Genomic DNA, 18,303 nt, shown 5'->3' on the forward strand with positions numbered 1-18,303 from the left:
TTCAAAGGAGTGAAGCAAACAAATCAATATGTCTGTTTGGCTTTTAAGTATGCGAAGCACCGCGGCACAAAGCTGTTGAAGGCGGCAGCTCACACCCCCTCCGTCAGGAGCAGACAAAGAGAGAGAGAGGGAGAGTTTGTTTTTCAGTCAAAAATCAATACGTGCCCTTCGAGCTTTTAAGTATGCGAAGCACTGTGCAGCATGTCTTTTCAGGAATCAGCTTTACAAAAGATAGCAACGTGAAGATAATCTTTCAGCATTTTTAGACGAGCGTCCGTATCGTCTAGGTGTGCAAACAGCCCCCCTGCTCAATCCCCATACGTCAGGATCACAGATAGTCAGCGCAAGAGAGACAGAAAAGTAAGCAATCTAGCTTCTCAGCCATCTGCCAATAGCGTCCCTTGTATGAAATCAACTGGGCAAACCAACTGAGGAAGCATGTACCAGAAATTAAAAGACCCATTGTCCGCAGAAATCCACGATATATATTTAAATATGCTTACATATAAAATCACAATTTAAATGATCGCTACGCGCTCGTGTTGACTCGGCAACTCCCAGAGCAGAAAGAACACGCTCCGGCCACTCCAACCGCGCCATGCGGGGAGTGAGAGAGACGCCAATATCTCACACTCTCTCCCCCCTTAAAGAAATTAAATGGGCGCGAGTGAGACCACTGACCTCCCTCCCTTCTATTAGTTATAGGTTATAGTACGTTCGGCTTATCCATGAGTCCGGCTTATCTATGATACGATTTTATTTTAAAAATTCGTATGATTTTTGGTCTCCGGCTAATACATGAGTCCGGCTTATAGACAAGAACTTAGGGTAAAAAAAAAAAAAAAAAGTCTTTTGAGAACTTAAAATATTTTTCAAGATTTAGAAAGTATTAATAAACAAACTGCGTTTTAATATTTGTGCATGGACATCAACAACAAAAAAACACTACTTGCTTGCAGAGGTAGAAAGTAATTAATAACATTTACTTTTGGTACTGTACTTAAGTAGATTGTGTAGGATTATTGTAGTATTCGTAAATGTATTGACTGTCATTCTTTAAAAAGTGCATGATTTAGTAACAGTGCTGCTGTGTTACATTTTTCAAAACAGGTTGTTACAAAGTATAGATTGGCTATGTCCAAAAAATCCAGAGATCACAGTGACCATTTCAAGTAACATCAATGCACACATTTTCGGCGTCTTGGGCCATGATATGGAAGCACAAAATATTTTAGTGCACAACACAATAGCAGTGTAATTTTCTCTGGTACAGTAAGTGGATGCATCTCAGTATATCATATTGTGACAGTTCAACGTATTGGCCAAAAACTGAGTATACACTGTAGAGCAGGGGTCTCCAACTCCAGTCCTAGAGGTACTGTGGCTGCAGGTTTTCATTCTAACCCTTTTCTTAATTAGTAACCAGATTTTGCTGCTAATTAACTCTTTGCCTTAATTTTAATTGATGCACAACTTAAGACTCGGACTCCTTAATTATTTCTTTTTTCCTTAATTAGCAACCAAACAATTATTAAGTCAGAGTCAGAACTCCTGACCAATGAATGAGAGCTCAATCTCATGTGAACACATTTCTTTGGCATGCACAGCTCTCATTTTAGCAGAAAATGCATACATTTTTGCTTGTGGTGCGTATATGCCCAGATGACTTGACTTATGAGTTACATGACACAAGAAAAGTGAGATTTTTTTTTTTGTGTGTGTGTGTGTGTGTGTTTTCATGGAAGTTTTTGATATTGTTAGCTGTGGTCCAGTGTAGGTTTCCATAGACGCCCATTCCATCAGAAAGTGTATCTCCATTGTCTTCATTTTTTTTCGACAATCACTACAAAAAATAGGAAAAGTAACAAATACCATTTTTGACTGGAGTATTTCTTTAATACACCTTTTCATCAGTAAAACTGATTTTATTATGTATATTTTGCTTATGCTTTTCAATGCACAGCATCGATATTTGAGGATATTTACCTAATTTAGGTAGTGGTTTCTCTCCTAAAGTAAGTAAATTGTACTTTTACAAAAGTAGTATGTTTTGTGGGTCTACTTTTTTACTTTTAGTATCTTCCATGTCAGATAATTTTATTCTAGTAAATTTTTATATATGTAATAATTATACTTAAGCAGATTTTTTATTTCCATCCCTTTGTTGCATGTGTCTCAATAAGTAATGCCAAACTCTCCCATCTCTATCCTGACGTCAGCTTTTGATGGGTTGAGATTTTCAGTTGTTTTATATTAAGCTGACATTTATTTCCTTTATTCACAGGCATCCAAGAGATTGACTCTGAAACTGAAATGGAGTTGGATAAAGGATCAATCAAACGTAAGCTGGTACGGAGCAACAGTAACAGGCCTGATGAATATGTAATCTGTAGGGAGGAGAGCAAAGCAAATTCTGATGACTGTGAGATGTATTTGTTGAGGCAATATCAGAGTGATTTGTTCGAACTCATTATTGCAATGACTGGCCTAATTATAGTCTTTAACTAACTTCTCCTCTGTTATTACGACCTGTACTTATATAGGCTTATTTAGAGGATTGTTATTTTCATTTGTACATGAAAATATATTGCTAATCAACATGCTATAGGTCTCCACTCTTCAGTGCCATGGTCACTTGCCTGTTGTTGTAAGTTGTTCAGTACAGCCATTGATTACTTACACTGGTAACCCTGGATCTGACCCTCCTGTCATTGTACAAAGTAGGAGTTTCATTAAAATAAAGTTATTTGGGGCTGGGGAAATCAATGGCCCTCCTGTTGTGACCGTTAAGGCTAACTGAGATCAGTCTGTCTTGGCACAGTAACGTCCAAGTCACTGATGGAAAAATTTTGTATTTATCTTTTTATCCATAGGAAAATGATTTTGAGGATTCCATGTCAGACGATTCTGTAAAGTTACTTCCCAACGAGATATCGTACACACAGCGCAAGGCATTGCACAGGTAAAGGTCTTTTCATGAGGTGTTAAAGAGGCAATGGTTTATATTAAACACTTCATTTTGTGATTTTTAAAATAGGCTTTTATGACAATTTTCTCTGGTACAGTAAGTGGATGCATTTCAGTATATCATATTGTGACAGTTCAATGTATTGGCCAAAAACTGAGTATACACTGTAGAGCAGGGGTCTCCAACTCCAGTCCTAGAGAGTTACTGTGGTTGCAGGTTTTCATTCTAACCCTTTTCTTAATTAGTAACCAGATTTTGCTGTTAATTAACTCTTTGCCTTAATTTTAATTGACGCACAACTTAAGACTCAGGCTCCTTAATTATTTCTTTTTTCCACCTTATTATTTACATGTATATTTTTCTTTTGGAAAGTGGAAAAATAGTGTTGGAATTATCATAATTTTGAGTATACAATGCTTTGAATTGCCTTAGTCAGACCCCAAATCATCATTTTGAATTATTTAATGAAGATAATGATGATATGAGGGATGTTCAAAAAGTTTCCGCACTTTTATATTTTCGTTGGGAACGGTGAAGGCAGGAGGAGTAGTCATTGGTCATAAACTGCCCTTGCAGGTTAGTATAAGAGTTGTCACCATGTGGTGAAGATGGCTGCAAAATGTATAAATGGCACCAAAGAGGAACAGCGTTCTGTCATACGCTTTGTGTGGGCATGTGGTGAGCCGGGAACACAAATTCATCTCCGTATGTGTACTCGGTATGGGGATGAGTTCTCTCTCGTAGAGTTGTCTATGAGTGGATTGAAATGTTCAAAAATGGCCATACTAGTGTGACGGATGCAGAGCGCTCTGGATGTCCAGCTACAGCCACGACCACAAGGAATGAAGAAAGAACCCTAATGTGAAAGCAGCGGTGCATCAGTGGCCATGCGCACAACCAAAAACATTTTTTGCTGACGGCATTAAAAAGTTGGTAGGATGCTGGGACTATGTAGAAAAGTGACGTCATTTGTTTTTGTAATTCTAATAGAGTTAAAAAAAAAAAGTGTGGAAACTTTTTGAACGTTCCTTGTAACAGTTCTTTATATACAGTAGACCCCTGCAAAGTTGCAGTTCAGAGTTCGCAGCCTCGGTCGTTCACAGATTTTTCCTTAGAACCTAACTAATAATTGTTAGCAGAAACCGCAAATATCCTCTGCAATTTTTTATGGCTTTTTTTGTAGCAGTACTGTAGAGAGAACATAAAGCAACCGTAGAGGAAAAGGCGGCTTGGGATGGTGAAAGTAGCCAATCCAAGAGCATTTATTCATTTGTCCTTGCTGCTGCCCTGTGACGCATCTCTGGCTGAGTGTTCTCGTGTTTTTCATTTTGTTCTTCTTAAAGCCCTAAGATGCTGCCCAAACGCCCTGCACCTTCTAAGGCTTCTGGCAATGAACCTAAGCGCCAGAAGAACTTTAAGACACTCCAGGAAAAGGTTCAACTACTGGATTTGCTCCGAGAACTAAACAGTTATGCCGCAGTAGCGCGCCATTATGGTATCAACGAAAGCACTGTACGCTACATAAAGAAGAATGAGGCAGCGATCAGGAGTGCCGTATCAGTAAGTGTCTGTGATAGTGCCAAAAAGGTAACGACCGTAAGAAATAAGAATATCGTCAGGATGGAATCTGTCTTGGTATTGTGGATCACTGACTGCAGGAAGCAGAACATCCCCTTGGACAGTAACCTCATCCGTGAGAGAGCACGGAAATTGTACCAGCAGTTTGCTACAGGAGACGATGTAGAAGGTACCGAAGTACCGCAACCAGGACCATCAACAGCACCACAGCCTGAAGATTTTCAAGCCAGTAAGGGATGGTTTGACCGTTTTCAGAAACGATTCAATATTAAAAGTGTTTTTCTACATGGAGAGGCAGCATCTGCTGACAAAAAAGCCTCGGAGAAATACCCCAAGCCCAAACAAGCTTCCTGGAAGAAGATGCTGTCCAGAACTTACATCCTGAAGGACGAATCCAAAGCTCCAGGGTTTATGGTGCAGAAGGACAGAGTGACGCTTATGATGTGTGGCAATGCTGCTGGTTACATGATGTAACCAGGCCTCATCTACAAATCAGCTAACCTAGGGCAGTCAAAAATAAAAACCTGATGCCTGTCCACTGGATGCACAACCCTAAGGCCTGGATTACCAAAATCCTATCGTCAAACTGGTTTCACCAGTGCTTCATCCCTCAAGCTAAGGAATACTTCCATGACTTAGGCATGGACTTCAAGGTGTTGCTCATTATGGATAATGCTGGCGGCCACCCTTTGGATTTGTATTACGAGGGAGTTCAGACTGAGTTCCTCCCTGCCAACACCACCTCCCTCATCCAACCTACAGACCAAGACGTACTCCATGCCATCAAGGCTCTTTATACCCAGAATTCTCTCCAACACCTTGTGGATGTAATGGACACGGATGAGAATTTTACATTAAAGGGTTACTGGCATAACTTTACAATCACAACGTGCCTGTCAATCATCCAAGCTGCTCTTAAGGAGATGAAAAAGGAAACCCTAAACGCATGCTGGAAGAATCTGTGGCCAGAGTGTGTCCATGACTACAAGGGATTCTCACCTGAAGAAATTTAGCACGATGCTGTCGACAAGGCTGTGAGACTGGCAAAGATACTTGGTGGAGAAGGTTTTGACGACATCACTCAAGATGAGGTCAACAACCTCATCGATGCCCACTCTGAACCCCTGACAGACGAGGATTTGCTGGAGTTAACGAAGTCTGCCAGCGAAGAGGAGGAGGAGGAAGCAACAGATTCTGAGCAAGAGGACGAGGAGCAGGGCCTGACATTGGAATGTCTGTCCCAGATTATTAGGACAGCGAAGGAGTTGCAAGGGATGATTGAAGCATGGGATCCCTATATGGTTCAGGCTCTCAAAGTTAATAATGGCATCGATGCTGCCATTCAGACATAAAAAACCCTCCTCACCACCATGAAGAAACAACGACTGCAACTTCCCATCACAATATTCCTTAAACCTATCAAGAAAACCAGCACGAAACCCCACCAGAAGAAGACCGGTCAGAAGATATGACTCCTCCTGAAGCGCCTGAAGAAGAGGCGCCACCCAAGGAGCTATAAATCCTCTGCTTTGCTGTGCAGTCATTATCTTCGTTACATACCTTCATCGTGCTGCACAGTTAATTCATCATTATCATCTTCAAACAGTATCACTCATTATTGGTGAGTACCCATACATTTTACTGTATTTTTATTAAATTATAAGGTATTTACCCTACTTATACCAAAGAAAACACGCTTGCATAAATCACAGTACATATTGGAGTAACATCGGTATTTTACATTCTAGCACAGCGGGAGACGTAGCAGCACAGTACTGTACAGTAGACTGATTTACCGTTGCATTCTTTTTTTAGGGTAATAATATTAAGCTGAGTTTGAAATGAAAGTTTTTTGGGGGCTAATTTAGGGTTTAAACTATAAAAATTGGCTTTTTTTTTTTTTTTTTTTGACCACATCCAAAATTCACGCTTTTTCACAATTCGTGGATGCTCTATGAACGTAACCCCCGTGAATTTCGGGGGTCATCTGTAGTCACTATAAAAAGTGTTCAACCCCATGTAAGTTTTCACATTTTATTGTTATACAACAGTGACCATATTGTGCCTTTTGCATGTTGCTATCAGCAAATGCTGCAGAGCATCGTCCTGAGGGGAGAATGTGGTAAATTTGGATGTGGTCCTCATTGGAGAATCGCCACCGATCATCATCCGGGGGATTGTTGTTGTTTTTCCCATTGCAAGACTTTCTGCAAAACGTTTGTGACCCTTTCTCATTCAGTGCTATTGTAATTCACAAGTGTGCGTGACCCACATTCAGATATCGTGTGACCCATAGCTTAAGAAATATATACAACATTGAATTACTGGGAATTTAATTTGACACTGATCAACAGAAAATGATTCTTTACTGTCAAAGTGAAAACAGGTCTCTGTAAAGTGGTCTAAATAAATTACAAATCACAAAATAATTCACTACATAAGAATTGACCTCCTTAGTAGATGTACCTTTGTCAGCCATGAGAGCCTTGAGTTGGTGTGCTTAGGTCTCTCTTTATCACTATCAGCTTTGTACATCTACACTCTTGCCATTTTTGTCCTCCATTCCTTCTTGAGGTGCAGTTTTTCTTTGTACACTGCCATCAGTTTTCCTCTGTGTTTTGCTGTGGTCATTTTCCCCACGCAAGCCTTCCCAGGGCATGCTTCAGAAAAGTATCCCTGCAGTCTGATGCTGCTGTCACATTGCTTTACGGCATGGATGGTATGTTTTTTTTTTAAATGTAAAGTGTTCAAAAATGGTGTTTAGCCTGATGGCCAAAAACCTTAATTTTGTTATCGCCAGATCATAGAGTCTTTTTATAAACCTTTTTGTAAACTTGATAATTCCACAGAGAAACTTCTGATGAAGACTGGGGGCCTCTCCAGAACAAGATTGATAAACCACCATCCCCTGCATGTGCTGTGGGGGGGTTGGCCGTCAACATGTCAAGTGCTCTCACATTTCATATCAAAAACAAAAAGGACCAGCTTACCTGTGAGATCTTCATATCTAACCAGAAGTAGTAAGGCCATAAAACAGCTGCAAAGTACTGCTGGTCAACCCTATGATGAGGAAATGTGGCATTGCATATCGGATGAAGATTGTGATGTTCCACCTGAGGAAAACTTTGTACCCAAGCATCCTCTGGGGCCACAGTTAGACATGTCACAGAGCTATTCTCCACTGCAGTTGTTTCAGCTGTTTTTTAGCGGCAGTACTATAAACACCATTGTTGACAATACTAATAAATTTGCACGCAAACACTCTGGATTGGGGAAGAAATATAAATGGACTCCACTCACTATGCAGGAATTTTATGGCTGCCCTGCTTTGATCATTTACATGGCCTAGTGAAAGCAAAATATTTGACAGATTACTGGAGCACAAAGCGTGGCTACAACTTTTCATTTCCATCTTCAGTAATGTCCCGAGACAGATTTCTTGCAGTTTCATGGTCTCTCTATCTCTGTGACCCAGATGATGAGGAGAAAAACCAAATGAAGAAGCAAACTGGTGGCTAGGACTACCTTTTCAAAGTAAGGCCTCTTCAGTATGATGACCTTATGTCATCCTGTAAAGCTGTCTACCAGCCAGACAGACACCTCTCCATTGCCGAAAGGATGGGTACAACCAAAGCACAATGGGTTGAAGCAATTTGTGAAGTGCAGACCAATGAAATGGGGCTATAAACTGTTGGTACTCTCAGATTCTATCACAGGTTATATATGGAATTTCTTTGTTTACGAGTAAAAAAGGTTAAAGTTACCAAGCTGTGATGTCACTGATGGACTTTCAACTGCTTGGAATGGGTTACTACTTGTATGTTAATCATCATTACTCCAGTCCAGCTTTATTCAAGGCTTTGATGCAGAAAAACATTGGCGCATGTGGCACAATCGGGTCCGACACAAAGGGTTTTCCACAAACAAAAGTGAATGACCTTTCAAAGAGCGCAGAAAGAGGAACCATTCGGTGGATGATTAAAGACCAGCTGCTGTTTGTGAAGTGGATGGACACTCGTGAGGTAGCCATGTGTTCCTCCATTCACAAAGCCTTTTCAGGGTATACAGTGAAGAGAAGAGTGAAGGTCAGACAAGGTGTTTGGTATAGAAAGGACATACCCACTCGAGATGCAGTGTTGGACTATAATAAACACATGAGTGCAATAGAGCACTCGGAAGCCCCGAGAAGCTCCTACAACTTCCTTCGAAAAAGGCAAAATTGGTACAATTGCTACACACTAACACTCTTTAAGTCCCCAGAACTAAGCTCAGCAGCATGGGTGACAGGGCGTTTTCATCTGTGGCGCCGAGACTGTGGAATGCCCTCCCTGATTACCTGAGAGCCCCACAGTCGACCGAGGCCTTTAAGCGAAACCTAAAAACTCATCTTTTTAGAAAGTCATTTTGTTAATGTATTTTATAGATTCTTCTGTTTTGTTTTTTTTTAATTCTATTTTTACTCTGTAGCACTTTGGGATTGCTAAAATAAAAAGTGCAATATAAATAAAATTTATTATTATTATTAAGAAACTTTTTCACCATTTTGTAGACATTGCTATTGACAATGCTTTCATTTTACACAAGGAACTGTTGAAATCACAGCAAAAATCCCCACTTACACAAAAGGATTTTCATGAACAGCTGATGGAGGAACTATGTGATGCAGGCAAGCCGCAAAAGCCTCGCCAACCCACATCTACCTTTTGCATGCTGGCATACTATGGACCAAATGCGACACAAGCCAGAAGAAAGTGTGTGAATTGTCAAGGAAAGACGTCACACTTTGCACAAAAAAAATCAATGTGACCCTCTGTTTGGTGGCCAACAGAAACTGTTTCAGGGACTGGCACAAGAAAGAATGAGGGCATGCTGTAAGAGCACATTCCTCCAGTCAACAGTTGAAGTATGAGGAGCAAACAATATGAATTGTTTTACCCAAGTTTGGGGGGGGGGGGGGGGTGTATATCCATGGGTAGTGTTAGGGAGTGTAATAGGGGGACAGGTGCTTTCAAGTTTTGTATGATTCAGGGTTTGAAGTATAATAAAATAGTTTAGCAACCTTGACACCTGTTTTGAGAGGTTTCTGGAAATGTTTTGGATAAAAAGGGGACACATGATGTGAAATGCTGCAATTATTTATTCCTTTTTGCTAGCAACATAAAACTTTATCCAGGTTGCAGTTATTGCCTACGTTTTTTTGTAATCGAAATATTAGGTTGGGGTCCCCTTAATTATATTCATGTCATTTTCATTTGTTTTTTTTTTTTTGTTTTTTTAAATAATATGTTAAGTTCTGAATCAAAAACGAAGTGTCTGCTAACTGGAATATAACAAAGAGTGGTAGGTTGCCATTACTTTCAGTTTATTTCACTGAAAATTTCTTTAAGGTAGTGTTAGGGTACCAATAGTTTTGGCTTTGTGTGTAAGTTGAGACCTTTCCGATGTGTGGTTATCCGGATGTTTTAGCCATGTGTATAAGTGACGTGTGTGAGAGCACAGCAGCACACATTATGTGCCATGTGTTTGCGAGAGCACAGCATTGAGAGGACTGTGAGCGTTCTTTCAAAGCGGAAGACGACTTTAGTGTTGTTATTTTAGGGAAACACCGTCTTAAACAAAAAGAAAACTTCTGGTTAAGGGAGTCTCTGAAAAGTTGCAAAACAGCAATTATACTGAATATGGAGATCTTGACTCAAATGCGGGTCACACTTTCAACTTTTGCTGAAGGACTCGGTGTTACTCTTGTAAATATTTTGTTTTCTTTTATGATTATTGGATGTACACGGGTTGTATACTTTCAAAAAGAAGTTTGTGTAAAACAGTATAACTTTAAAGCAGTGTGACGTGCCATTCATGGGTTTGATTGTGGCGTCCAGGTGCTGCTTGCTAATTTTGGTTTTCTGGGTACATCCTAAAGACATGCTGGTTGTGTTGACTAGGTCCAGGCTCTTTCCTGCCTTGCACCCAGAACTGCCAGGATAGCCACTGCATGTTTTGATGTGTTTCATTTCTTCCTGATGTGAAGTGCAAAGAAAAAAAAACAACAACAAAAGCCATAACAATACACTGGGCTTCTCTGAAGGAACTAGACCACCTGCTTCAGCAAAATCTTTATATGTCCTCAGTGTTCACTAACATTCTGTTCTTGTCTAAATTACTGGTCTAATGTGATGCTGTACTTTTTTTTTCTTCTTCTTCTTATAGCAAGTTGTTGGATGAGGGAATGTCAACCTCAAATGGAGGTAACTTCACCCCTCCAGTCACAATCTGCACTTTAGCTTTTCCAGCTTAATGCAAAACCTACTTCAAAACAGGAAGAGAGGTTTCAGAAGATGAAAGGAATGGTTACCTCAAAGGCCTTCATTGGTATAAAGCAGTCCATGAAGGACGAACCCACAAAATGGGGATTTGTGATTGTAGATGCTTTTTGTGGCTATTGAAACTTTTTTTTGTTTATAAAGGTAAACGGGCATTGTGATTCAGTAATGTCACTGTTGGACTTTTTCATACTGGGAACTGGTTACAGAATGTATGATGGCAACTTCTGCTGAAGTCCATTACTGTTCAGTGTCCTGCTTAAGTTCAAAACAGGTTCATGGGGAACTTTTTTTCTCACAATCCAAGCAAAATTACCTTCCCCCAAAAACTGAAATGGAGACACCATATTAATCAGGGATGAGCTGCTACAGCTTATAAAATAGATGGACACCTGTGAAGTTATTACATGTTCTAACATCCACAAATGTTATGCTGGTGACCCCGCTTCCCAAAGAATAAAAGATGATCAGATCGCAATTTGCAGCAGCTGTCAAAGACTAGTTGGTCTTTCAAATGCACTGATTTGTATATTACAACATACTGTGCTAAAGTAAAACTTGGCTTGAGACTTCTTTTTTTTTTTTTTTTTTCCTTCCACTTTCTGGACATTACCATTGTTTAAAAAAAAAAAAAAAAAGTTTTGTACTACACAAAGAGCAAGCAAAGGCCAAACAGTAGCTACCACTTTCAGGGAGCAACTGATGAAAGAATTGGTTGAGCTTGACTGAGCCCATCAATTTATAAGACAACAAGGCAGGAAAGGCCGTGTGTATTGCAGCCTGAAGACTCCGGTGTACTGCGCAAAATGTGCTCCTCTGTGTCTTGTGGTTCCTTAAAAATTAAGAAAAATAAAGATTTGACCGAGTACATGATTATATGTACATTATTCCAAATTGTTGTTGCTTTAGTGAGGGTTTTATATTTTTGCCATTAAAGCAGTGTATTGCTTTTTTTTTTTTGTTTATAAAGCAAATTGTTTCTGAAAACTTTGTGCCGAAAAGTATAGCCTTGCCATGGTTATATCAAGTAAACATTTTTTACAGTGAATGCCGAAATGTTTTGGCATAAAACAAAATTATCCCCAGGGTTATGCATTCTGTACTTTCTCAGATTATAGTATTTAAATACAGGAGGTTAATTGTGCTAAATGGACACACGATATTTCCAAAAGGGACACTTTCCAATAAACAGTGCAACTTTACAATGCTATGGGATATAAACTCTAAACTTGTGATGGCTGACATGTTGGGGGTACGAAACAAAATTGACTCCAGGGTTGTGCATATGTAATTCCATTTTTTTTGGTGCAGTTGTTTTACGTAGGTATCCGTGTGAAACAAAACCTTTCATTCATTTAAATGCTTTCTATTTATAATCTTGAATGCTGTACTCGATACTCAATGCCATATGTACCTCCTTAATTATTAATAGCCATTACTTTTTGGGTATTTAGGTGCAATAATGTCTAAAAACTCTTATTGTATAAGATATCTTAGGAATTTTTTTTTTGCTTGAGGTACTACATGCAGCTGTTGACTCTCCAGAAAATGTTTCAGTCAAAGATATTGTAGAAGCAGTGCTCTCCATCTGCTGCAATGTTACTTCTGATGGATGGAAAGAATTTTAATTGCTGGGCATTTTAGAGAACAGATCAGTTGTATTTCAATGTTGGACTTGTAATTTGTACGGATTTGTTTTCTAAGCATCTCTTTTGTGTGTTTTATTTGCAGTTATACCTACAGTCCTCCACCTCCAAAACGTAGGTCAAAATTATCAATGGAAATAAAGCTACAAGTGTTGGAGATGGTTGAAAATGGAGTCGCCAATATGAAAATTTCAGAGCGTCTGCACATCAGCCTAACTAGTATTAAAAGGATCAGGAAAATGAAAGATTTCATCTTGGAGACCCGAAACCGCTTGCTCCAGCCTGACTGACTGTGAGGAAAGAAACAACCTGGCAGGTTCAGTTTTAGTAGAGTGTGGACTAATCCGCTTGCAACTTTGTCCCAGTCTAAATGTGTTTAGATGGACAATATGCCTACACCGATTTACTAACCCACCACCACTACCACACTTTGGGTGAACTTTTTAATGACTGTGATCTAAGTAGAGTCTGCCACATGACGCCCTATGGAATGTTGTCAAGTGGACAGTGTTACTCTAACTGTGAGATATCTGCCGCTACAGCTGTGTCTTTCCTTGACTGCAGGTGTTTTGTTTTAGGATCAATACAAAATAGATTGTAATTGCTGCTGTTGTCTTCAAGCCTTAGTATATGTGTCTCTGAGAATATACAATGTGAAGGTTTCTTATCTACCTCTTAAAGACCTGCAGCGTTTCATTGGCAGTGTGCTTCCCTTCTAAAGGAAAAAAGAAAAATCACAAATGTCCAAACACACCTCGGTGATTTTTAAAAAAAAAAAATTTTTGGTTTTAGGACTCTGATCAGTATTTGGTTCTAAACGGCAGCAGAGTTCACAGTGCTATAATCACTTTATCCCGACAAAAACTTTCCTGTTGGTGAAAAAAGATACAACAGTTTGTGTCAGGGGGGCAGAAAGTGTTTGTTACATTATGGAGCCTGTTTTCCTCCAACTGTTACTTGATTTTATTTTTTTTATTTTATTTTTTTTTTTATTGTGGTCATCTTTATGACTGAGTGACTTCTGCATCAGTTTTGTGTATTATAAAAAAAACTTTTTATTAAAAAAAAAAAAAAAGATTGATTCTTCAGTAATTCTGTTTTCCGGTGTGATTCACATGTAGCCAATCGAGCCTTGGTAGACTGATGAAAGTGCACACATGTTATTCAGGATCCATTCCTTACTTATCTGAGTGAGACTAGAGCATCTTCCATGTGAAATTATCTATGTTTAATAGTTCATCAAGCACATGACCTTTTCAAATTGCCCTGATGTGCATTGCCATTTTGTCTATGACTGACAATTGTTCTCAGAATTCTTAAAATTGGATATGCCTAGTTCAAAAATGCCAACACCATAATACCCTTTCCCAGTCATCACTGGTCCAATGACTGTTTTGCCCATTTTAACCCTTTGGTTTTGTATGCCAGTTCAAATAAATGTTTTTCTTTGAAGTTCTACATCGAAGGTCAGCACTGCGGAATCAACTTTTCTGTTGCAGATGACACTGGTAATCGGCATGTTTTTAATGAATAAGCCAACTGAGGGTCTGTAATGTGGCCCTTTCTCAAACCTATAGTCTCTCTTATCTTAATCATAGTTGTGCATCTGGGTCCCCCCAGCCCCCTTTTTTTTTATTTTTTAAAATTCTGGTTAATATTGTTTTCCCTTTTCTCTCAAGATAATGATAATAATAGACACACATTTTTATTAAATCTTCAGTTTCTTGGCAATCTGTCACAGGGAATAAACATTCAATAATGAACAATAGACTGACATGTTCCTTGAAAAAGCCATTTCATTTGGTCTTTGTTAAACCCAAAACTGAACTTTGGGAATGCCGTTGCAACCCAAGTGATCAGAATAACAGGTTTCATTGAGGCTAATGAAATTTACAGAGGTTTCTCTAATAACCAATTACCATTTATTCATGAGTACTAGGGTGTTGTACCATGTTAGCCATTATGAATGTTGAGAAAAGCCAAGCAAAATGACACCTTTTATTGGCTAACTAAAAAGATTACAATATGCAAGCTTTCGAGGCGAAGAAGGGGCCTGAGTTGCCTCGAAAGCTTGCATATTGTAATCTTTTTAGTTAGCCAATAAAAGGTGTCATTTTGTTTAGTCATGAATAAACGTAGAGAAAAGCCAATTCAAGATAAGCTAATGGTGTCAACCATTGGGACTGATGGAGTGCTAAAAATGGGCTATATAGTCCTGTGTGAATAATAAATTTAAAAATCAGTCATTTCACGTAGTAATAGCAATAAGAAGCACCATTTCTTTGTTTTTTTTGTAATCAATTAAATGGTATCTTACTAAAAAAAGGTATCAATTTCTGTCAAACAAATTTCTAGGTATGTCCAAACTTTTGCCTGGTCATGTAGATGGCGTCTTTGACCCTAGGTGTTGCAAAAATATAAATCTGGCATGTTTTGGTTTGGAGGCATTAGCCTATTATACAGGGGTGGGCAAAAGTAGGTCTACGGTTGTCCGTATGGAAAAAGACTTGCAGGTTATGATTATTACAATAGCTCTATTAACTCATAAGAATGGCACAGTGCACCTTGAACACTTAAAAGATTGTACCTAACTACCAGCTTTCATTATTTACACATTCTTGTACTCAACTTGCTACACTCAATCACACTTTGGCACAGAGTTCTTCATTGTCATCAATTTCTTGACATGCTTCTGTTGTGTAGCGAATCATATCATCCACAGTACGTGGTTTTTGTGAAAAGACTTTTATCTTTGACAACACCCCAAAAGATGTCCATGAGGTGAGGTGGCAGCTGCCGATTGTGGTGGCCATTCCACTGGCGCTCATCAACTTATCCACAGGTTGGGTCAGTGTTCATCAAGAAACTTGCGCATTGTTACGGCCTATTCTGGAGGAGTTCCGTTCTGCTGAAAGACGTCGTCATTATCAAGCTGATATTGTGGTAAAACTGTGTCTCAGTATGTTAAGATACAGGTCATGTATAACTGTTGTATGAGAAAAAAAAAATGGGTCCAAGTACTCCTATACACAAAAGACCCACCCCGACTGAACTGTTACATGCAGATTTTCTGTTGAATAGTACACACAGTTGTGCACATTTACAGCACCTGAAAGCTTAAATTGAGCTTCGTTGGACCATGTAATTATGTCAATGATGCCACTGCCTCGACTTTCTTCACTCTGAACCACTTCTTTAACCTGTGGTACGCGACGATCTCTGATGGGGCGTGCAAAGAAAAAAAAATCCACTAGATGTGCAAAATAATGTACTTAAAAGGTAACATAATACAAAATCTAGAATTATAGACACCTTAAGTAATGCCTGAAAAACAAAGGCAAATTTCACTTCTGTTAAACCTCGCTATATACAGTATACAGTACATTAGGTTAAGTGTTTTGGAATTGCCATATTAAAACTGATTGACACTATGTGACCTTGAGCCTGTCACTTCACCTACCTTTGCCCCAACTGGAAAAACAGAAATGTTATAATTTGTAGATGTTGGGGGTAGCACAGACCTCTGGGCCCTATACATAAGCAGTCTCTGTGGGCCCCTTCCCCTCAATAACAAACTTTTAATTCCAGGCTTTGAACGTAAAAGTGGGCTCAGGGTAATCAATACTCACTACCCAACCCCCCCCACCCCGACATCCCATATGACACCCATGGTTGTAACTCTTAAAAGTTGAAAAGTCTTCTTGGATAAAAAGTGTCAGCCAAACGACAACAGTAACATGACTGGACTGGAAGCACTGGCATAAATGTGAGGAAAACTAGCTGTTGGTACATTTGTAAGCAAAAGTGAACTACCGCTATTTTATAATATAATAAACTATAAGCTTTATATACAACATTTACACAATGCTCCAAATTATTAATATACATAACTAGTGTATTTACAACTTTAAATGTGTTCCCGTTTTAAGAACGAAAGATTCTTCTAAGGTATACTTTACTACAAACGCTGCTCTACACACACAAGTCTGACATACATTTAGCATTTACTAGCGAAGCGTTACATTTTTAATACTTCTCTCGCCCGGGTCACATGCTGCTCGCTTATTTTCTAGCGTTACGTAAAAATAACCAGCTTGTAACCATTACTTATTGCAATATAAAGCCACTACCTCGTCGTCTTGACACACTCGAACGTATTTTCACCGTTTCACTAACATAAATGAAGTCAGCCAGCTCGCTGTTATCGTCTTAGAGCCGCGCGTGCGTCACGCGCCCGCCATCCTTTGCGCATGTGCCGCACATCCGCCCGCCAGCCTGCACGGCCACTATCAATCGATCAGAGAGCGGAAGATGGCGGCGAATTGAGGCTGAGGGGAGAGATCGATCACCGAATAACTCGATCAACCGAGGCAGCTCAAGTGTGCGTTTATTTGAAAACAAACGAGCACGAAAAATACCGGAGAGATCGGCGGACCGCGTTGGAAGGCCACGGTTACACCCTGACAGGTGAGCGTCCTCTTGTTTCGGGTGAAGGTAGTAGTGGTTGTGGGAAGACGGGGGGCGGAGAGAGGCGCTCTAGAGTGCGGGCGCCATCTTCACTGCGGCGCGGCTGGCAGGCAGGCAACACCAGTTAATCCCGGATAGAGGGTGACCGAGCGGCGGAGAGAGAGAGCGAGAGAGAGAGAGGGGGCATAATCAAACCGGCAGCATCGACCAGACTTACAGTGGGTCGAGAGGAAAAGCAGGCGGGACTAAGGAAACGCGAGCTCGGTCCGGCAAGCGTCTGTCTCTGATTGACCTGCGTGCGCTTCGAGTCCAAGTCGAAAGCAAATTGGATTGCGCATTGCGTTTGCTTAAAGGCTTGAGGGGGCCTTGACAGATGGACAGTCAGAGGGGTTTATTGTAGTCAATTCTGAGGTTCATCTTTCCAGTTTTTGCTGGAACCCATTCTCGTCTTACCGGCCTGCTGAGCTTTTCAAAGTGCTGCTTGCACAATATCGAAATGGCGATAAGCAAGCAGACGAAGACGCAAATCGGTGCAGTAGAGCAGTTCAGGGTGGCTAATCCACCTAGTTCCACATGACATCTATAAAGAGAAATTTTGGCACAAATCAATCCTTATATAGTGTCTTTTCTAAGTAGGTTGGATCCAAACCAACTTTGCATGGTTTTGCCTACTTCTGCACACTGTTTTGTCTTATTTGTACCCGGGGCGACATTGTGTACCCTGAGCTTTGTCATTTCGTCTCTCTGTATACTTAAATATCAGGGATGGCCAACACCGATCCTGGAGAGCCACAGTGTTTTCATTCTGATTATGTTCTTAATCAGTGGCTAGTTTTTGCTCCAAATTAACTTCATTTATTTTCTGTTTAAGACTCTGACCCATTTATAATCAGGGCTGAGCAACGTCGTTCCTGGAGGGCCTCAGTGGCTTTAGGTTTTTGTCCCAACCCAATCGCTTCATGAGAAATCATTCATTGCCGATGAAGGAAGCACTTATTGCTCAAGTACTTTGTTTTAGTTGTCTCGTTTGTTAAGATTTTGAACCCTTAATTGCTTGTTTTAGTCTTAAGCAGCAGTATCTATTGTTTTAACTGCTCCTTATTAGCAATAAGGTGGAAATGACAAAGTAACCAGCAGTTCTCTGTCTAGCTTGTCTCCATTTTTACCCTTTGTGTATTCGTCATTCACTGTTTGGTTTAATTAAGTACGGAGAAAGAAAGTGAAGAACTGAAAATTCTTCCCTTGGATGATACATGCATCATTAGAAGGGAAAAAAAGTCTGTGATTGAAGAGTGAACTGATATGGTGGAGTTAAAACACTAACAAG

At 39.8% G+C, this 18,303-nt stretch overlaps 2 protein-coding genes across 7 annotated transcripts in view; both read left to right on the top strand.

The window, feature by feature from the left end:
- Window positions 1–13,575, top strand: part of LOC114656659 (zinc finger and BTB domain-containing protein 17-like) — a 34,497-nt gene extending 20,922 nt beyond the window's left edge. The window contains exons 6-8 of one of the 5 annotated variants that reach the window (XM_051930869.1): window positions 2,285–2,349; window positions 2,874–2,962; window positions 4,312–5,062. In XM_051930869.1, coding sequence (XP_051786829.1) covers window positions 2,285–2,349; window positions 2,874–2,962; window positions 4,312–5,020 — 863 coding nt within the window. In that variant the 3' untranslated portion in view covers window positions 5,021–5,062. Of the gene's footprint in view, window positions 1–2,284; window positions 2,350–2,873; window positions 2,963–4,311; window positions 5,071–12,594 lie in introns of those variants that run through there. The other 4 variants (XM_051930868.1, XM_028808293.2, XM_051930870.1 and 1 more) reach the window with 4 other exon arrangements.
- A 3,205-nt stretch (window positions 13,576–16,780) lies between these two features.
- zbtb17 (zinc finger and BTB domain containing 17) overlaps window positions 16,781–18,303 on the top strand; it is a 34,703-nt gene continuing 33,180 nt past the window's right edge. Inside the window, exon 1 of one of the 2 annotated variants that reach the window (XM_051930865.1) lies at window positions 16,781–16,976. The gene's annotated coding sequence lies outside the window, so the exon portion shown is untranslated. The remainder of the gene's footprint in view (window positions 16,977–18,303) is intronic. The other variant, XM_051930864.1, reaches the window with a different exon arrangement.

This window comes from Erpetoichthys calabaricus, chromosome 8 (assembly GCF_900747795.2).
Source record: "Erpetoichthys calabaricus chromosome 8, fErpCal1.3, whole genome shotgun sequence".
In the NCBI taxonomy this organism is placed as follows: Eukaryota; Metazoa; Chordata; class Cladistia; order Polypteriformes; family Polypteridae; genus Erpetoichthys; species Erpetoichthys calabaricus.